Source organism: Phyllostomus discolor, chromosome 6, assembly GCF_004126475.2.
Source record: "Phyllostomus discolor isolate MPI-MPIP mPhyDis1 chromosome 6, mPhyDis1.pri.v3, whole genome shotgun sequence".
In the NCBI taxonomy this organism is placed as follows: Eukaryota; Metazoa; Chordata; class Mammalia; order Chiroptera; family Phyllostomidae; genus Phyllostomus; species Phyllostomus discolor.
The window spans coordinates 121903304-121924481 of NC_040908.2; the positions used below are offsets into that span (position 1 = coordinate 121903304).

The 21178-nt window shown below is 49.4% G+C and overlaps 1 protein-coding gene across 3 annotated transcripts in view; it reads left to right on the plus strand.

The window, feature by feature from the left end:
* Window positions 1–20848, plus strand: part of CLPB (caseinolytic mitochondrial matrix peptidase chaperone subunit B) — a 136375-nt gene extending 115527 nt beyond the window's left edge. The window contains exons 8-17 of one of the 3 annotated variants that reach the window (XM_036028858.1): window positions 3172–3249; window positions 4425–4480; window positions 9331–9375; window positions 9747–9908; window positions 14936–15092; window positions 15877–15950; window positions 16099–16218; window positions 16407–16511; window positions 17146–17376; window positions 19462–20848. In XM_036028858.1, the coding sequence (XP_035884751.1) occupies window positions 3172–3249; window positions 4425–4480; window positions 9331–9375; window positions 9747–9908; window positions 14936–15092; window positions 15877–15950; window positions 16099–16218; window positions 16407–16511; window positions 17146–17376; window positions 19462–19467 (1034 nt within the window). In that variant the 3' untranslated portion in view covers window positions 19468–20848. Of the gene's footprint in view, window positions 1–3171; window positions 3250–4424; window positions 4481–9330; window positions 9376–9746; window positions 9909–14935; window positions 15093–15876; window positions 15951–16098; window positions 16219–16406; window positions 16512–17145 lie in introns of all 3 variants that reach the window. The other 2 variants (XM_028515536.2, XM_036028859.1) reach the window with 2 other exon arrangements.
* Window positions 20849–21178: the final 330 nt, after the last annotated feature.

Genomic DNA, 21178 nt, shown 5'->3' on the forward strand with positions numbered 1-21178 from the left:
CTGTGTAACCTTGAGCACGTTACCTAACTTCTTTGTACATCCTGCCTCTGGAAGTTCTTAGGAAGTTCTTTAGAGGTCGTGAAGTGTTAGCAGAGTAAGATGCTGCCTTTGCTGGTTCACAGCGAGAGCACTGGTACCTGTGGCCACATCCCGTGTGGGGCTGTTTAGGTCTCTGTCTGTCCAACACCCTGCCCTGGCCTGACAGGACCCTCCAGGTTCCCAGCTTTGGTCCTCCGCCACCCTGCCAACCGCACCCCCTGGCGCCCACCGTCCCCAGTCCTTCCTAGCTGCTTCCATTTTTCATTCTGTCGGACACCATCTGCTTGGCCGTTTTTCTCTTCAGATATTATTAGAAATATCCAGAGTTGTAATTGTTTAATGGTTGGCATTTTGCCTGTTTCACAGGGGGCCGAGATCAAACCCACCCCAGACTTATGCCCTGGGTCTGGCAGAATTGACCAGGGACAGCTGTGCAGTGGAGTCTGCCTAGCATTATAAAGAGCTTTCTCCCAGGTGCATTATTAGAAAATAAGGAGAAAAAGATGGCCCCAGGCATAATCCAATTCCACACTCTCCATGGTGTGTTTGAACTGCATCGCCCGGCAGTGTGCAGCTCTTGGGGGCTGGGTAGCTTCCCTGTAAGAGAAGTCCAGATCGGCACCTCAGGTGCATGACACCTGGGGAGCCCTGTCCCCCACCCCTGAACTCAGACCCCTTATCTAAATGATACCTGGGCATTTCTCCCTTTCCGGATACCCCATAAAGCCTGAACCCAGTTTATGCTCAGCTTCTTTCAACCTAGATTCTCAGTTTCACCAACTTCTGGAAGAATTGGACTTTCAGATGACCCCTCTCACCACTGCCCAACAGACATCCATACATAGTGTTCACAAAAGTCTACCAGGGGTGTCGAACTCATTTTCACAGCAGCCTCACGGTTGCCTTCAAAGGGCCAAATGTCATTGTTAGGACTGTATAAATGTAACTACTCCTGAACTACGGGCAAGGAGCTCTACATTCAGCCCTTTGAAGGCAACCGTGAGGCTAATGTGGCCCCCTGGTAGCCTCTGCCTTTATAATATCTCCACCTCCCCAAATACCCCCACCCCTGGGTTCTTATTTGTCTCTGAACGCTGCAGGCTCCCTCTCAGCAGGCTTGGACTTCTCCCCTTCATCAGCAGCCTTCAGGTACTTATGAGGCCTCTGGGTTCCCTGTGGAGCCAGGCCTTCCAGAGGACCAGGCCAGTTGGTGCAGAGATGCCTTGGACCCAGCCCAGGGGAAAGGGTGGACTGCGTGTTCTGAGGCCCCTGCTGGGATTCTCAGGGAGCGTCTTCCAGGCAGGCAGAGTGGCTACTCTGATGTCCATGAGGTTGCACAGTTTCCATCTATTTCTGCTGAGGCCAGAACTAGAAAGTACTTAAGTTAGCAGCATTAGAGATTAAGGTGAGATCACAGCATGGACCTAAACTCCTAGTGTTAGAGACCTTTGTAGTCTGATCCCACCCACCACTGCTCTGGTCATTCCTGTCCTTCCAAATCTGTCCTCTGGCCACCTTTGCCTCTCCAGATCCTACCCAGCCTCCATGATGCATCAATCCTGTTTCTCCCAACAAAGCATCCTTGGCTTCTATAGCCTCTTCTTTTTTAAAAAAATATTTTTATTTATTTAATTTTTATTTTATTTATTGATTTTTGAGAGAGAGAAAAACACTGACTTGTTGTTTCACTTATTTATGCATTCATTGGTTGATTCTTGTATATGCTTTGACCAGGGATCAAACCCGCAACCCTGGCACATTGGAACAACGCTCCAACCAACTGAGCTACCCAGTCACCCAACCACATGGGTCATACCACACAGCATAGTATTTAGGAACTTTATACCTCAAGACTGCAGACACGTCCCTAAGACCATCAACTCTCTCTCAGTTGACTTGATTTCCAGGCCTTGTCCTCTGATGTATATCCCTTTACTAATCTTCCCCTGACTCTCTGGGGACCAGACCATACATGCTGTTTCATCTGCAAACTAACCTTGACATTGCACAGCGCTCTGTCCCCCTCCCACTTCTGTAACCATTAACACAACCCAAAGGGATACTCGCTTTTTTAAGCAGCCATATGCAACACAAAAGACCAGTTTAGAGAGAGAAGCAATTGTACCGCCTCTACCGGTCAGCTAGTCAGCTAGCTTTGTGACTTGGGCAGACCTCTTTATCTCTTGCCTCAGTTTCCTGTTCAGAATAATGAAGCCAAGAATTTCTTCTTGGGGTGTTTGTGTAGGTCTTAAGTAATAAAATGTTGGTGATTTTTCCAACTGTTGCCCAGTAGATAGCATGCAGTAAATGGTTCATTTTCTCATGGCTGTGCCTCATTCTGTCTCCTGCTTTTATACTTGAGTAATGCTTCTGAGTCTGGTTCTCCCACTCTACTTGGGCATGTAATTTCCTTACCTGAATGCACAGCCCTTGATTATGTACTTCCTCCTGAAGAGCAGAGGTCAGCTCTCGTCCCAGCAGAGCTGCGCCCCTAGGGGACCCTGTCCAGATCTATCCCATCCCCCCCACACCCAGAAGCCATGGTTAGTGGAGATGCTAACCAGATGGCTCACTCTTCCATGCCTTGAGCTCCACACTACCTTTGACCGGCTTCCAGAAAGCATGTTTGACTATATTTCCAGACCAGACCTTGGTTTCCCCACATAGTGAAGAGTCTAGAGCTTACACTCCATATCCCCAGGGGCCTGCTGTGGGCTTCTGCCTCTCCCATTGGCATAGGAGACAGGCTGAGTCCCCCGCCAGTGGTAAGTAGATGGGTGACCAGCTGAGAGCTAAAGTTCCTCTCGAATTCTCCTTCACCAACCCCCCACTGCCTTCACCTCCATTCACCATCCACCCGCCTTTCAGTTTCCCTGGCAACGCTGAGTGCTCATCCTGGAAAACTTTATCCGAAATCTGCTCTGGGCAGCTTTCCAAATCCATGCTAACCTGATTAGGTATCTCTAGGGGCCTTGCCAGCTAATCAGATTAGGCAGCACTAATGGTAGTGAGGACTTTGAGTGGGCGCAGAGCAGTAAAACATATTGTATACTTAGTGATAATTATCCTGCCTTTTGTGTCATTGATTTATCTGCCTCCCTCCCCGTCCCCTGTCCTGTGTGTTGGCCATAGCAATCCGGAGGAAGGAGAATGGCTGGTATGATGAAGAACATCCTCTGGTCTTCCTCTTCTTAGGATCATCTGGAATAGGTAAGGGGAGCAGATCGGTCAGTGGGGAAGAAGAGCTGGGGGCGTCCCAGCCGCTATGGGCCATGGTCAGGCTCCCCACCTCTAGTTCAACTCCAGCTCCTAGTACAACTGCCTCCAAATTATGGAGCCAGCAAAAGGATCATCTGTCATATTAGAAATAGCTGGAAGGATGCCCCTCCCTCTGGAAGCTGGGGTGCAATTCACCTGGAGGATGAGCCTTTGGGGCCTGGTAGCCCTGCTCCAGCCACTCTGCATCCCCCAAGGCTGCCCTTTGCATACAATTGAATCAGTTCCACTGCCCAGACAGAGCAGCCTTACTCAGTACAACCTGAGACATAACCTGCTAGGAAGCCAGAGAAAGTACCTGATGGCAAATCAGTGGGTGCATAGCAAAACTAATTATAGTAAAAAGGGCTGGGCATCTTTCTAGCCAGTTGGACTGAGACATTCTCACCCCCTTAAGCTCCCCCAGCTCCACCACCTCCTGCTGTTGTCTTGATGGGGAGTTTCATGCATTCTGTTACCTCCTCTTCTCCTTTCTGCACTTTTATGGGTTTAGCTCTCCCTCAGGTATAGGGTCCAAAAAAGTTACCACCACCTCGCCATGATACTGTAGGACTTGACTTCCTGTACTAGGTAGTGACTTCTAAAGGCTTCATACCAGTGACCCTTCAGAGCCACCACTTTAGTTTTGACATTCCCTCTTTAAATTACAAAGAAAGTCCATGAAGCCTAGAACAGGTACCCTCCCCACCTGTAATTGGTCTGTGGCTCCAGGCCTGGCTGGATGGCAAGATCACAGGTACCTAGAGGCATGCGGCGCAGTGCGCCACGGGGTCAGGGTGCTCCTAGAGAGGCAAGGTTTGTGCTGAGCTTCAGAGGACAAGTTGGCTCTAGATTTTGAGCCAACCTCCCACTCTTAGGATGCTGCTATAGAGAAAAAGCCTCAATCCCTGTCCACAAAATAATCGAGATGCAATTCAGACTTTGATTCTGGTCCCCACTTCACCCTTAATTCCCTTAATGAGTTTGGGAGAGCCACTGACCCACTCCAAGACTCAGCATTTCCATCCATAAAACTTTATTTTCACTGTCCATGCATTTCTAATATTCTTTCATTCCAGGAGGTAGTTACCTGGTCCTAACGCAATTCCTCTCCCTTTTTTTTTTACTAGGCAAAACAGAGCTGGCGAAGCAGACAGCCAAATATATGCACAAAGATGCCAAAAAGGTAAGGGCTGGGACGTTGGGCCTGACCTTCAGGCCACTGAGACCTTGACACTCCTGCTAACCCAAAAACCCTAGGCTCCCTGAATCTGGCGATAGCCATTCAAAGAGATAGGCCCAGAACCATGAAGCAGGCCTCACCTCTGGCCTCAACTTGGCCACCAGTTGCTCCAGGAATTTGGGCAAGTTATCCAACCTCTGTGTACCTTCGTTTCTTCATCATTGACATAGGAAAAATACACCCTTCCTGCCCTGACTCTTGGGGCACTTGGGAGAACCCAGTAAGGTTCATCTGTACGATATTTTCAGGCATCTACTCTGTGCCTGGTATTATACTAGTTCCTAAAAAAAAAATAGTGTTTATTCAGACATTCTCTCTGCCCTGAGGAACTCAGTCTGGAGAAGGAAACAGCTTAAAAAAGTGCCATTTCTGTGCCTCAAGGCAGTACCAAAGGGAGTCTTGGGGCCTGTAGGAGAAAACAAGTAGGAATAAGAGGATGTCTTACTGCTTCTTTCCATCCCACATAAGCTTTAAAACAGGATTTCTTTTAAGATGTGGGGTGGTCACAGCCCCCTTTTCCCCAGACGCAGAGCCCTGTATTCTCCATAGGAGAGGACTGGCCCTGTCTCTCACTTGTTTAAACCCTGGTTTTCCAAGGCTTGCTCAGTTTAACTTCCTAGGCTGCCAGGCAGTGCTTTCCTGCAGAGAGAAATGTCAGAGAGAACAATCCTTGGAGACTGCAGAAACATTTTGTCGAAGGCCAAACACTCTTCTTTCTACCAGCTTTCCGCTATGGAGGCCGAGGTGCCCCTGCTCCCACCACCAGAGGTTGCCTACGACCCCAGGTGCCCTTGCCTCATTTCTGTGGAAAACCTCCCCATCTGAGGTGACAAGAACTGTGCAGGCCTCACCAGCCAAACTATCCCAGCAGCAGACCCCTGAGCACCTCCTGTCCTGCTTCCAGCCTAGCTACCCCTTTCCCACCTTCCTGAGGGCCTGGCAGCCACAGAAACAAGGTTGCTCAAGCTGTGTCCTCCTGAGCTGCATCCATAGCCTCCTCTGCCTAATAAGTAGCTGAAGCCTTCTAAGCCTCCCTGGCTCTGTCAGTAGCTGTGCTTTACCTCAACCAAACCTGGAGCAGACCCACTTGACAGGCAGGCAGACAGGCAAGAAGCAGCACGTGACATGCTAATATGCCCCAACTGAAACAGCATTTTTAAGACAATTCATCAGGTTGACAGCAATTGAAACAATTAGCACTCTGGAAAGGGCCATAAACTAACAAGACTATTAGGGAAGATGCAGTTACGGGCAGGAACCACCTGATTAGGGATGAAGAATTCTGAGTGTTTTAATTTTAATACTGTCAGAAAGGTTAATATTTAATTACAAATTATAATCTCCTTATCCGAGCTCTCCTAATGTGTCTTCATACGACTGGTACACAGTGGAAGCAGGAGGAAAGTATCTGCTGACTTGCTGGTACAGAAAGGAGAGGGGCTTGTGAAAAGCCTAGCAGTGCGAGCCGCCTTTCAGCGGGAGCACCAGTCCCGTTGGAGGCACACGCGCACTGGTGCAGGGCGTGCTGATGGCATCTTCCACCACCTGGCCCACTGAGCAGAAGGGAGTAATGCCGTCGCCGCTTAGAGGTGATGGGCTAGGAGGTGCAGGCTCTGAAGTCAGCCATCCCTTGACACAGGCTCCAACTGTACCTTCACTGACCCTGAGCAGGTTCCTCACCCCTCTCCATTTCAGCTCTCTTCTCAGAGCAAGGTTGTCCGTCACTGTGCTTGTGGTGGTTATGAGTGTCAGATGAGCTCAGGCTCTAGCACGTAGTCAGTGCCTGTCCCCTTGTGTCATATTGGCACATCACCTCATACTTACCACAGCAGTACCCCATCGACTGTCTTATTTCATCTTTGAGGAAAAGAGCGTAGATGCTAAAGTAGATCTACTTTTCAGATGAGAAAACAGACCTACAGCATTAAGGGATCTGTCCAAGGTCAGTTGTTAAAGGGAAAAGTAAAATCAGAATCTAGTCACTCAACTCTTCTCTCAAATATTATTGTTCTCAGATGCAATAGACTAGATTGTAAACTTGTCAGTTTGTCCCCCTGTCACATCAGGAGATGAGAGGCATGAGAAGCCCTATATAACCATTCATGTATTGTAAAGTCATAGGTAGTGATTCCACAGAACTCCTGATTACTGAATCTGTTTTAGCATAGACATCTGTTGGCCATGTAATAGGCATATTTGAGGCCTTCCAAATCCAAGAGTCCTGTATGTAGGCTATCTAACCGGATGCCTGACAGCGCCAGGACCCAAGGAGTGCTGTGTGAGAAGTGTCATGTACAGGGCTCAGTGTTAAAGTGGCCTGTGTGCTAAAAGGAGCACCAGCTTGGGAGTCAGTGACTTGAATTTGAGTCTGACCCTCTGATCTTTAGTTGCCTCATTTGTAAAGAGTCAGTGGGACCTCCAGACCTGGCTGCTTCACAAGACATTGTTTGCACGTTTCTATAATTTTCTTATCAGATCTATGAGCTTATTTTTTTCCCTGATTAGCCCTTCCCTTACTTCTCCCAAATTGAGTAGCTTTATCAACACCTATTATTAGAGTTAATAATCCTTGAGAAAGAACCTTAATGCTATTCTGTATCTCATCCTGAAATAGGGTGGTGGAACCATAAAGGCTTGGAGTTACAGGGCAGTACGATGGAGGGGGGTCAGGGCAGGGATCCCCACGCTGCACTACTCCGTGGGGTTGGCTGGGATCTCTGTTTATATCAGTTTTCTCATCTGTAAAATGGGTCTATCAGTAATGGTGCCTATCTCATTGATTATGAAGGTTAACAAGATTATGATATAAAATGCTAAACAGCATTCTTGGTACATTGTAAGCAATCAGTACCTATTGGAAATTACTGTCATTATCATTGCCTCACCTCTAGATAACCCTAAGCTAAAATCATATGAAACTTAGGGAAATTATCCCAGTCAAGAAAATCAAACCCTGAGACGTGTTTAAACTTAACAATTTAGCAAAGCAGCTAGGGCAAGAACCCAGGTCACTTGACATAAGCAAGCCCTAGTCTACACTGCCTGTGTCCTGGGACTGTGACATCTGGGCACCACACTCAGAACCCTTCTGAGGAAGACTGCCCAGAGCCCAGCTGATGGATAGAGCAGCAAACGTGAGGCAGTAGAGTAAATGGCTCAGAGCATAAACTTGGAGCCAGATTGTCAAGCTTGAGTGGCCTTGGGCAAGTTCCTTTAATCTGTGACTCAGTTTTCTCATCTGTGGGGTAGGGATGATATTAGTGCTGACCTCATAGACTTGTACATGTTCTGAGCCCTTTGTAGCTTGCTTAGACATTGCCAGGCACATGGTAAGCAGCCAGTGACTGTCAGCTCTTACCAGATACCCACCTCGTGGCTTCCAGCCCACCGCTCCCTCTGGGTAGCACTCCCAGCTTCCCCGTGTCCATCCTCCCAACCTTCTGAAGCCTGTGTTTCTCTTGGCTAAGCTGCCTGGGTTCCTCTGAAAATGCTTACTGGCTAATGCCACATGTGCTCAGATGGCAGGGCTCTCCCCCACGTGACCTCAGTAACTCTCCCAAGCCCTTTCCCACTTCCCGGTTAGGTCCTCTCCTCAGGTCTCTGGTGAAAGTAGGAAGGGAAATTAGGGCCTGTGTTACACAGGGAAAACTACAGCTCAAAAAGGGGGAGCAGCATACCCAAGGCCACACAGAGAGTGACAGAACTGAGACTAGGAGCCGAGGCCCCTGTCTGCCAGCCTGGGTTCTGCCACTCTGTACCTCAGGTTCAGAGTGACAGAACAGAGAGAAAAAACTAGAAGTACATCACTGAGTGAATTTCAGACCAGAGGCTGAGCTAGACTAGGCCTCCATTTCAGATATCCCATCCTCTCAGGATCTCGGCACCACGTTATCCCCAGCTCCACCGAGACACGCAGTCAGTGAGTGTGCTGTCTGGGAAGTGTGTGCCAGTGGGAGAGCAGCCTGAGGAGGGTGCAGGGATCCCTGACCTGGGTGGAAAGACAGGGCGCCTGTGAGTGCCCTAAAGTCTTCACAGAAAGAAGCGAGCCCTTTGCCTGTGTTGACTGACAAATGCCACACTACCCAGTGTTCTCTCTACCTGGGGCTGGCCATGGTCAGGCCTCACCCCTGGGGACCATTTCCTTGGAAATCACTCGTAGGCCCAGCAGTGGTGAGAGAAAGGCTGCAAGCTATGTTATGGATGACTTCTAGATGAAACAAAAAGGTTTAGCTGTTCATAAGGAAAGTAAACTGAAAGGGGCCTGTGCCCACACAAACCTGCAAAGGTGAGGGCACCATGGAGCTCTCTGGGTATTTGTTGCTCCCTCCACATCATCACGATCCACGCTGACTGTGACTGACTTGTCCAGGTCTGCCTGCCCCACTCGGTGGGTGCCCCTCAAGGACAGAGACCAAGTCTTGTTTGCTGTTGTGGCTCCAGCGCGGAGCACACCCAGGATGCCCTCAGGAAATGTGGAATGGATGGGAGGATGGGCACTTGGGCCGATGATGTAGTAATCAGACCAAAAGAAGCCTGCCTGAAAAAAGAGACATTCTGGGCCAGATTTAGAAGGGCAGGTACCTAACTTGGGTTCATGAAGGTAGGGAATGGAGTCAGGTAGACAGTGAGTGAGCAGAAAAGGAGACAAGGAGCCAGAAATAATGTATCGTAAGAATAAGGTAGAAGATCTTGAGTTGGTGTGGTCCGAAAGCTTAGAGGGTATCTGAGATGCTGCCCTCCTTAACCCTTCCTCTGCCTTCCCACCGATTAGACTCCTGCTTCTTTCCACACAGGGCTTCATTAGGCTGGACATGTCTGAGTTCCAGGAGCGGCATGAGGTGAGTAAACGTCCTTGGTGAAGCGTGGTTTGGGGGGCCTGTCAACATGACTACCTGGGCATTTTGATGTGGCTTGTCATTCAGGCCTGACATAATTCCAGCAGCCTTGGGATTTGGCCTTCAGGGGCATGTGTGTGCAGGAGGGTCACTGATCTGTTTGCATAGGAGTTGCTCTGAAGAATAAATACAGAAAAGATCTATCTGCTGTCCCATCGTGGCCAGGTTCCTGCCACTTCAGGAGACAGCCGGACACTCCTTGTTGAGACAGGCAGTTTTAACAGTGTATATAAAGCCATCTTCCCATGCGTGCCCCAAATTGGAAACTAAAAGCATGGAAAGGCCATTATAACATGTTTCCTTCCTTCCCCCAGGTGGCCAAGTTCATTGGGTCCCCACCAGGCTACGTCGGCCACGAGGAGGGTGGTCAGCTGACCAAGAAGCTGAAACAGTGTCCCAATGCCGTGGTGCTCTTTGATGAGGTGGACAAGGCCCATCCAGATGTGCTTACCATCATGCTACAGCTGTTTGATGAGGTGAAAGTCAGCTTGGGCTGGAATGGAGGCCAGGACACCTAGGGGTGTGGAGGTCTGTGGACAGTGGGAACCAAGAACCCAGAGGCCTGTCAGGTCATTTCTCAACTTGCTGCTCCCCCGTGTGTGCGTTCGGGCACTTAGCAGATGTGGTTTCACACCTCTCTGGACCAGGCCCAGGCTGGGCACTAAGGGAAGACCAGCACTGCCCAAGAGTTGAAATTTTGTCACTGCCCAAGCTACCTTCTGGAAAGACCGAGTAGGACACAGGTGCCAGGAGAGAGAGGCCTGAACTTGTAGTTCTAGTTCTGCTTCATCTTTAGGAATGAGGTACCTCATGCGGCAAACAAGAAGGCTGGATCCAAGATAAGCTACAAGAACCTTTCTGGCTCATGGAGCTCTTCTGAGGGTCTCCAGGCTCATCACAAATGAGACAGCCCCTTCCCCCACCCCCCACCCCCCCACACACATACACACAGGTGAAGTAAGTTCTAAATAAGGAAGAGAACCCCTTTTATTCAGTGCATTCTATGTACTAGGCTGTGCTAAGGACTGTACAGACACTATCACTAAGCATTACAATAGCTGGGCAAGGGAGAAACGATCTCATTTTTTACAGATGAAGAAATAAAGGTTCAGAGGTTATAAATGACTTGTCCAAGGCCACAGAGCTATTATATGGAGTGGTCAGGATCGGGCTGCAAATACATCTGACCCCAGAGCCCCAGTTCTCCCCTTTGTATGATCATGGAGGGGTTGACCCCCACCCATCCCAGTGGCTGCAGAACCGGGATGAGGCTTTTCTGCTCCCATGCAGGACCTATATTAGCCAGCATGTTGTCAGGTAGAGTCTGGCCCACCTTTTCCACTTAGTCCTGCCAGCTCTTGGGAAGCAGGAATGAGTTTCGCTTCCCATGTCACAGGTGCACTAGATGAGGTGCATGAAGAAACTCCCCCTGGACCAGATAGCAGACCAGGCACCACACCAAGAAGACATGCATTCACATGTCCCCACAGCTTCCCACCACCTTCCCCACCTGAGCCGGGATTCTTTCCCCTGCCTGAATTTTGTTGCTGTCTTCCTAGCTCCTCAGCTACTCCCTGTGCCCAGACACTCTGCGGTGACATGAAGACCAGTCCTTCAAATGTCTCCTGTTTAGTTACACCTGTTCTCTGAGGCCTCCTGCTTTGTTCCAGGCTCTTGATGGGACTCAGATGTTCAGCTCTGCACCAGACCCAAACCTGCCTGCCCTTCAGGGGCTCTCTGCCTAATGACAGCTGGAAAGGAGACATGATAATAGTTGACAAGTTTGTACTTCATGTGCCAGACACTGTTCTGAAAATGTACACATATCAGTTCCTTTAGTCCTCCCAACAACCCTAGGAAGATAGTATTATTACTGCCTCCTTGTAACAAATGGGGAAACTCAAATAAAGCACAATAAGTAGTTCACCTGTGGTCACGCAGCTGGAAAGGGGGAATCCGGGTATGAACCCAGGCAGCCCAGTTCCAGAGCCTACCACTTCAATAATAAATAATAACATGCAGCTAGGGCCCAAAGAAAGAGGTAGGTCTGCAGTGAAGAATTCACTGGAAGGGAAAGTCCAATAGCCTGTTTGGCCTCTGGCATCCAGAGGTACCTGGAGAGGTACCCCTGATGGCCCCCTGGCCCAGAAGGACAGAAAGCACCTGCTGACTGAAAGACAGGTGGCCCCACGTGGAAGCCCTATGCACCCCTCCCCTGCTATTGCCACTTCACAGCTGCCTTTTGGTAGTTGATAGCAACTTCTTTCTGCAGGCCCCACAAGCCTACTGCTGTTTCTGATGCCTATGCCCTTGGCTCCATTGACCAAGACTGCCATCCAAGCTTACTTAGCCAGATTTATGCATATGTCCCCTTGAGGACAGGGACCTCGTCCTATTGCAACCATTGCCAGAGCCCACAGCATCAGGGGATATGCTCTGTTGACCAGCATAATTCAGTGGTAATTCAGCAAACCTAAGGGTGAGTGTTTGCCAGGTGAACCAAGTAGAGAAGGATCAGCAGTAGACACTGAGTATGCAGAAGCATGGGGCGCATGAGGTAGCTGTGCCTTGGAACAGTAGCTGTTCAGTACTGCTCACCTGCAGAGGAAAGTGAGACCAGAATGGTGGGGATGAGGTGGGTAAGATAGACTGGGGCCAGTTAAAATGCCAGGTAAAGGAGCATAGATTTATTTGGTGGATCATAAGGAACCTTTAAAGACTTTAAGCAAGAGAGAAACATGGCCAGGTTTGCACTTAATATAAAATCCTTGTCTGCAACTGTGAGAGGATGGAAGGGAGAAGGGGATATCAAGGAGACTATTGAAGAATTCAGCCTGGAGATGGGAGGCCTGTCTAAAGCAGGGCAGTGGGGTGGGGAGAATTACCAAGAGGTTAACTGTGCAGGGCTCAGTGATTGGATGGGAAGAGAGGGAGGGCCAGGGATGACGAGGGGCAGAATCTCTGGCCTGGGTGACAGGACTGCTGCTGCTACCATCAGTGAGGCCGGGAATGCAGGAGGATGAGCAACAAATTGATGATGAAGGTGAGGAGCTTGACGAGCTGAGGTTCGGAATTGTTGAAAGGTAATGCCTGAGGGACAGCCAAATGGAGATGTCTGAGCGGTCCTTCATCAGCTGGAGAAGTCTGGATCGTAGGAGAGGTGTGGGCTGGAAGTAGAGTTGGGAATGCTCCAGCACAGAGAGTGTCATGGAAGCCACAGGAAGGGATGGAATCTCAACAAGGGAGAGTACACTGTGCAGAGAAAAGGCGAGGTCTACAACAACCTGCCGCCCATCAGGAAAGAGTCAGAGAGCGAGTAGGCAAAGCAAGAGACTGATTCAGTGCGAGCAGAGGGGAGACACAACAGAAAGCAGCTCAGCCCACTGTGGTGAGTGCTGCATTAGGAGAAGTAAGCACTGGGAGTTCTAAAGTCTCCTAATCCAGCCTGGGGACTTGAGGGAAGCCCCGCATTCCCACCCAGTCAGCTCTCCCAAGCCTAGGCCCAGAAAAGCAGTTTTACTGCTCTCACCAAAGCACCAAACAGGACTAATGCCAGTCACATCCCAGATGAGCCCAGAGCCTATGGCACAGAACCAAAGTCCCAGGAAGAGACTGGGCCCCAAGGAACCCACCTTCTTCCTCCTTCAAGGACAGAAGCAATGGGAAAACAGCCCCTAGAGCCTGGCGTGAGCACTCATGCCCCACCCAAAACGTATGCACTCCAGTTATTGCTGCAAGGTAGGACAGTGACAGCTTCCTCTTTGGGACATATCTTTATTGCCAGGGACTCAGAGGACAACAAGACATGAAGTCACCCTTGGGTCAGTCATGCATGCACCTGCTCCCCTCACCCACCTGGGACCCATCCTCAGGCCCAGTTATGAACAGAGCTTTGATCTCTCAGAATGAAATTGCCACCGGTTATTGCTCCTGCCAGTATAGCAGCGTGTGCACTCCATCCTCCTGAATGAACTCTGCAAACACAGTGTCATATGCATGCACTTGGGTACATCACACACTCATGCAGACCTGGTCTATACTAAGGAGTGGATTAAGTTGTGTTGTAACCCATAAGTGAGAAAGCTAATGGCAAAAGCTCAAGAACATTCATTTGTGCTCTTCCCCTTGTCCCACCCCAAGGCAGGGACGGGAGAGTAACCAGGGACCTGGATCAGGAGGCCCTTTTGGTTAGATCCCCTTGGAAATATCACTTCCTAAGAGGCCTGTGCCAAGGGCCAGTGTAAAGTGAGGCTGAAAAGCACCCACTACCATACCCAGGATGCAGCAGGAGCTCAAATAATACACATTCCTTCCCATGCTGCCTGTGAGGGCCAAGGCTGGCCTTTGCGTTGGTTTTGGAAGTAAGGGCTAACTGCGACTCGGGCCAACAGGGAAGGGGAAACACTTGAGGACTGGTTACCAGCCGAGGCTGGGGCAGGCAGAAGCCAACAGCTGAGGTCAGTGACCTGCCCCCCAGAGTCATGTTACCTGGCCAGGCAGGAGCCATGCTTTGTCTGAAACCCAGAGGATGTCCCAGGCAGGCCTACCTCTCCCTGCACTTGTCCCAGTTGCTTCTCTCCAGCAAGGATCAAAGGATGGAAACTAAATTTGGCAGGGTTCTGAGAATTTTTTTCAGGGAAGAAAAGTTTCGTGGAGCGTTGATACAGCACTGTTGGTATGATCTGGTGCAGAGGGAAGGGCATGGGCTCTGTGATCAGATGGTGTGAGCCTCAGCTCTAGAATTTACTAGCCATGAGACCTTGAATGGGTTAGTTAACCTCTGAGCCTTGGTTTCTCTGTAGGAGTTGTAAGGATTTAGGCATTCAGCAGGCAGCTACTGAGCACTTACTGTGTGCCAGACACTGTTCTAGGACTCGGGGGAAACAAGATCCAGCCTCTGCCTTCCTGGGGCTTCTAACGGGTAGAGTGCAAAGAACATTAAGCAGGTCCCTGTGATGGAAGTGCTCATCATTTGCACAGCTTGGTTACCTAAGGAGCTTTCTCTGGTATGACCATATCTAGTCCTCACACTGGCCTGGTGAAAGACTCTCCTCTGAACTCCTACAGCAACCTGGGCATCCCCTGTCATAATGCTCAATGCACTGTCTTATCGTTGCTGGTTTCTTGAGGGTTACTCCTCTAGACTGGGAGCATGTTAAAGGCTCTGTGCATCTTCCAGTGCCCCAACACAGAGCTTGGACTAGAGTGGGCTTCCAGGAAAGTGTGTTGGGTGGATGTGTGTGAAATCAGGCTCACTTCTGGGTACCAGGGATGATTGGTGCTGTGATTCATAACTCGGCAGATGCAGTCTCACCTGGAGGTGCTCACTCTGTGGAACAGTGGCCGCCCAGGGCAGTGAGCACTGCAACCAAGGTGTGGGAACAATGCTCAGGGAACCCAGGGAGCAAGCAAGTAGCTGACTCTGCCAGGCATGGGGGAGACCTCCTGGAAGAGGCACTCAGTCATACAACTCCCTGACTGTGTAGTCACTGTTCTTTCCCAGGGCCGGCTGACAGATGGAAAAGGGAAAACCATTGACTGTAAGGATGCCATCTTCATTATGACCTCCAACGTGGCCAGCGACGAGATTGCACAGCACGCACTGCAGCTGAGGCAGGAAGCTTTTGAGATGAGCCATAACCGTATCGCCGAAAACCTTGGTACGGCACATGGCAGAGCTGTCTAGGCAACTGGGCAAGTGCCCAGGTGACCAGCACATCTCTTGAGGGCAAAGATGGCATTGGTGTCCTGGGCCTTGGTGAGGGTCTTAGTAAGAAGTTTTGTCCGTAGCTGGCAATGACCAGATACTAAGCATTGTACCAGACAAAGACAATACCCTCATTTCCTCAATAAAGCCCCAAGTCTCAGGTGACAGGAGAGTTCCAGACAGAGGAATGGACAGAGCCACCTCAGGGTGAGGGGCCAGGAAGAGGCCGGGGTCTTAAGGGGTTGAAGAGATCCACACTTCACAGATGGAGATGCTTCGGCATGACACTGGGACAGCAGCCCAGGAACTTTGCGGAGAGGGAGCCTTCCCGTGCAGGTGGGCAGGAGAGTGCTGGAGAGGAAGAGGGCATCAGACGGAAGGCCACGCCTGTCACCCTTCCATTTGGAATTGAATGAACCCTCCAGCCCCCTTCTTCCATCTCAGAACTCAAGTCTTAGTCGTCACTGTCCTCTCCCTCACACAACTTGCACCCTAAGGAAGCCCAGGCTTTGTAGCACACGACAGTTGGAAGAGCCTTAGAAAGTACCCAGTCCTGCCCTGTCATTGTTCAGGTAAGACCAGGTTAAGGTCCAGATGGCCTGACATGTTGACCAGGAGCACACAGATCATCAGGGACAGGACCAGGGCTCTTTTCAGGGATGGGGTCAAGGGGCAGGCATCTCTCCCAAAGCCCCCTGGGTATGAGAAATAGGCAGTTTATGCTTCTTTTTCTACAGAGGATGTCCAGATCAATGACAAGATCACCATATCAAAGAATTTCAAGGAGAAAGTGATTCGCCCTATCCTGAAAGTAAGATTTTTGTCCTTCCTGCTGGGGGGATCCCCTTAGCCATCCTAAAGCTATGGAAGCCCCCATGCCTTCCCCACTGGGGTCCAATAATTGCCTTTACTCCCATCTGGGTCACTGAGCTCACCCTACCCTTTACCTGGCCCTGCAGGCTCACTTCCGGAGGGATGAATTTTTGGGACGAATCAATGAGATCGTCTACTTTCTCCCCTTCTGCCACTCGGAGCTCATCCAGCTGGTCAACAAGGAACTGAACTTCTGGGCCAAGAGAGTAAGAGTGGGGACTGCCCATGGCTGGGGATGGGATATCTGCTCTGGGAGCACCATCTCCCAAAAGATGGAGCACAGTGTACAGGGCCAGTGCCCTGAGCACACAGTCCCTCACAGGCCCAGGCCTCAGGCATGAGTGATGAGAGCTGGAAAGCACTGGGCCACACGCTCCTTTCTGACCTTTCTTAGGCCAAGCAACGGCACAACATCACACTGCTCTGGGACCGCGAGGTGGCGGACGTGCTGGTCGACGGCTACAATGTGCACTATGGTGCCCGCTCCATCAAGCATGAGGTGAGCACAGGAGCCTAGAGGAGTGAGCACCTCCATGCCTCCCTCCTTGTGGCCCCAGACATAGGCCCTGGGCTCCCCACCTGGAGTTGTTCATGCCCAGTGCAGATGCCCCTATAGAAGCAAAAGCACAGGATGATCAAGTTAAACCCCTGTTCTGGAGGGTAACCAAGTATGAATCCCTACCAGGATGGGGAACTGAGTTGGGAACCTCAGAAACTGCTATCTTTGGGGTATTTTATTGTTGTTATTTTTAAGATTTTACTTATTTTTAGAGAGAGAGGAAAAGAAGGAGAAAGAGAGGGAGAGAAATCTCAATGCGTAGTTGTCTTTCACACACCCCATTCCAGGGACCTGGCTTGCAACCCAGGCTTGTGCCCTGACTGGGAATTGAACCTGTGACCCTTTGGTTTGCAGTCTGGTGCTCAATCCACTGAGCCACACCAGTCAGGGCTGACATCATTGAGTTTTTAGCACAGTCCTGCAAGTTGTGTGTTGTTAGTCCTTTGCAGGTGAGAAAACTAAAGCTCTTAGTAAGTACTTGTCCTAGCAGTAAATCATAGAGCCTGGCCTTCAGGCTCAGGTCACAGGCTGGCCCTGGCCTCAGCAGTGACACTACTTCACCTGTCACCTGCAGGTAGAACGGCGTGTAGTGAACCAGCTGGCAGCCGCCTACGAACAAGACCTGCTGCCAGGGGGCTGTACTCTGCGTATCACTGTGGAGGACTCAGACAAGCAACTGCTCAAGGGCCCTGACCTGCCCTCATCCCAGACTGAGAAGCGGTCACCCAAGCTGCGGCTGGAGATTATCGATGAGGACAGCAAGACCCACAAACTGGACATCCGGGCACCACTACACCCTGAGAAGGTGTGCCATTTCCTCTAGCGTCTACCTACCTGCCCAGTGCCCTCGACATCCAATAAAGGCCCCACGGCTGTGGCATGGCAACTGACCTACCTTTCCCTCATACCTCTCACTCCTCTCCGCCCAGCCTAAGGCCCCTTACCTTCTCACAGTCCCTGCAAGATCCCTCCTCAGCCCCACAGTCCAAAGCAGGAATTTTGCACTTTCCTGCCCCCTTTGTTTTGGGGCCAAAACTTGCTAACAAGTGTCCAGGAGGGAAACTGTGCCTGTACCCTCTTCAAGGCAGAGAGCAGAAGGAGGGCCCCCTCTTCTCCCACCCCCCTCAACATGATCCCCGTGCCCCATAGTCTCTGGAACTTCATCGTGTTCCCTGGAAGCACAGAAGTACGGCAGCTAAGAGCAGATCTGGCTGGAAGAAGATGGGCCAGACTGACCTGCAGCTCTCTGCTAGCCCTCAGAGAGTGAAGGCAGAGTAGAGAAGCTCTGCAGTTTAGGCTGGAGCTACTTTCCCATGCCCTAAAATTCCAAGGGGAAGGGACCCAGAGAACCCTTCCCCCTTCCACTGCCACATCATACTCCTCCTCACCCCACATTCTGGGGTCAGGCCAGACCAGGCTTCTCCAGCCTTGGGACTAGGCCAGTGTAGAGCACCTCTAGGAGGAAGGCTGGCTGGGTCACCACCCTGGCCTACTCTGGGACTGGACAATAGCACCAAATGACCAAGTAAGCTCAGCTCTCTGGGGCCTCCTTCAGGAGACTAATAACATAGACCTGGGAAGCTCTAGGGAAAAGACAGAGATCATGGCATCTGCCCCAGCCACTGTCCCATCTAAGTTCACCTGGAATGAACAGCCCCCTGTGCACTGTCCGTGGCAGTTGCTAAGCAGAAGGTCCGCACACCATCCCATGTTTCAGCCTCAGTTCAGCTGGGCACAGAAAGGCCTGGTGTGTCCTTGGGCATCATCTGCAGTAGCCCCCATTCATGATCGCCCCATCACCCTCACCCTGTGGGGCGTTTTTGGAATCCTCCTTTGGTGTTAGCTCATCTCTTTCAAGAAGCAAAAAATGGGGGCAGGAATCAAAGTCCCATGGGGGATGGAAGAATGTCAGAACAACATGGCGGGTATAAGGCAGTCGTAAGGCAGGACTTGGGCTCTGGCAGTCACCATCTCCCAGAGGAGCTGTGTCTGGTGTTCCCTACCTCAATGACTGCTATTCTTTTTTTTTTCTTTTGTTTTTGTCTTAAAATAATTTTAGACTTACAGAAAGTTGCAAAACTAGTAGAGTTCCCTTATACCCTCACCTAGCTTCTCCTAATAGTAACAGCTTATAAAACCATGGTATAACTATTAAAATCAGGAAATTAACATTGGTACAGTTCTTCTAACTAACCTGTGGACATTCAGATTTGGCCGCCGTTCTGCCACTGATGTTCCGTTTCCAGTTCAGGGCCCAAGTCAGGTTCGTGATCCCGCCTTGCATTTTGTCGTGTGTTTCCTTCATCTCCTTCAGCCTGACAGTCCCTCTGTCCTTCTTTGCCTTTCATGGCTTTGACACTTTTGAAATGTCCAGGCTGGTCATTTTGAGGAATGTCCCTCAGTTTAGGTTAGCCTCCTGTTTTCACATGATTAAGTTGAGAGTCTGCATTTTTGGCAAGATGACCCCAGAAGCAATGCTGTGCCCTTCTCAGGGCCTCCTGGCAGGGGGTCAACGGAACTCTGGTCACACAGCTGGGGTGGTATGTGCCGGGTTTCTCCACTATGAAATTAGTAAGAATCTTGTGAGTAGAGTCTTTGAAGCTGTGCAAATGTCTTATTTCCCCTTAGAATTTTGCCCACTGATTTTAGCATCCATTAATTGTTCTTGCTTACAGCAAGTATTAATGTTTATTTGCCTAATGATGACTTTCTGTTCCCTTATTCCACCTATATTTATTAATTGGTATTCTACTGTAAGGAAGGGCTGTCTCTTTTCCCCCATCTATTTATTCAATAATTTATTTATATGAGCATAAACTAATGGATATTTGTTTTCTTCTATGGGTTATAATCTAATACTAACACAGTTTTTTTTTTTTTCCTCTCTCAGGCCTAGATTTGGCCATTGGGAACCCTTTCCAGTCAGCTCCTGTGTTGTTTCAGCATTGCCCCTGTTATTTTTTTAGCACTTCCTTACTTTCTTGCACCACAGGGTGTTCCAAAGTCACTCATATTTTTCTTGCCCCAGCCCTGACATTAGCCATTTCACCACGCAGCACCTGGTTTCTGTTACTTGAAAATGACACTTAGAAACCAAGATCTGGGCACCAGGTATATTCATTGCTACTGGAGTGTCATTGCATCTCGGCCCTTTCAGGTCACAAAACAAGAAAATATGTATATGTATGTTAACACACATGTCACATGTCTGAATTTATTATTGTGTGTCTCTCTCTGTATATTATTAAAAGCCATACATTCATATTGATACCTAGAGTTCCAATCCAATATCCCAGAGTCATGTGACTGCCAATATTATGACTTTACCATTGTTGTTCTGCTTTTCTTCTCCTTTCATTCTGTTTGGCGTTCGAGTTTCCCTTAGTGGCTCTAATTAAGTCAGTGAGTGACCATCCTCAATGGCAGGGGTTCCCAACCTCCAGGTCATGGACTGGTACCAGTCCGGGCCTGTTAGGAACTGGGCCGCACAGCAGGAGGTGAGCTTGAATGCAGTGTATTTGAATCATCCCGAAACTGTCCCCCGACCCCCAGTCTGTGGAAAAATTATCTTCCATGAAACCAGTCCCCAGTACCAAACAGGTTGGGGACCACTGCTCTGTGGAACATTACTATTGAATAAATTTCTATTGCCTGGCTATGTTAGTTCCTTGGTTCAATCAACAGTGGCCAGGAGCAGCAGACATATCACTCAAAACCAGATGACTTTTATACAAGAAAACCCAATGGCCCCCTTAATGAAAGGAGAGTAGGAGACAGAGTAGACCCTCAGATTCTGAGGAACTTAAGTATCACTTTTCTAAGGGTCCTCATTTAGACCTCAGTGGTGTTGGAGCCCTATCTTATACTTTCTTAGCATCCAGGCAGTACTCAGCTCAGTTACCTTACTTGTTTTACATCTGTTTTTGTCACTAGAACATGAGTTCCAAAAGGGCAGACACCCAGTTGTTCGTCTCACTGTCCCAGTTGTAGAAGCTGGCACAGTGCCAGCACATAATGGCTGCTCCAGGTATTCTGATGAATGGCGGGCCCTTGCAGCAAGCACAGGTCTTCACAGTAGGTCCCAGGACAGAACAGTGTTACTTGTTCACTGAGCACACATTTAGTTGTCATGTGCTTGTGGCCAGGCAGTAGGACCTGCCAGGATGGACCCCTGAGTGGATGGGGCAAAGTAAGACCCGGGTACCTTACTGAGTATCCTGAAAAGCATAAGGCTGGACCAGGAGGTGGAAATGTAACACTAACACCTTTACTGTTCAGAAGGAAAAACTCAAAGCTGTGTAGTGATTGTCTTAGAAATCTAGGGGAAAAAAAAACATTTAAACCAGTATAATACAGGAAATGGACTAATACAGATAAAACCTCAAGTTATGAAGTAGGATACTAAAAAAAAGCATAAATAGAAAAATGATTCTTTGAAAACACCAATAAAATAGATAAAACTTTCTTAGCCTAAAAGAGGGGAAAAGAGCAAAAAAATAAAATAGGACCAGATTACGAAGGAAAACTCAGAAGTTTTAAATGTGAAAACATATATATAGGAGAATTTTAAATAATTTTGGGAGTAATCCATGGCAACAAATGTGAAA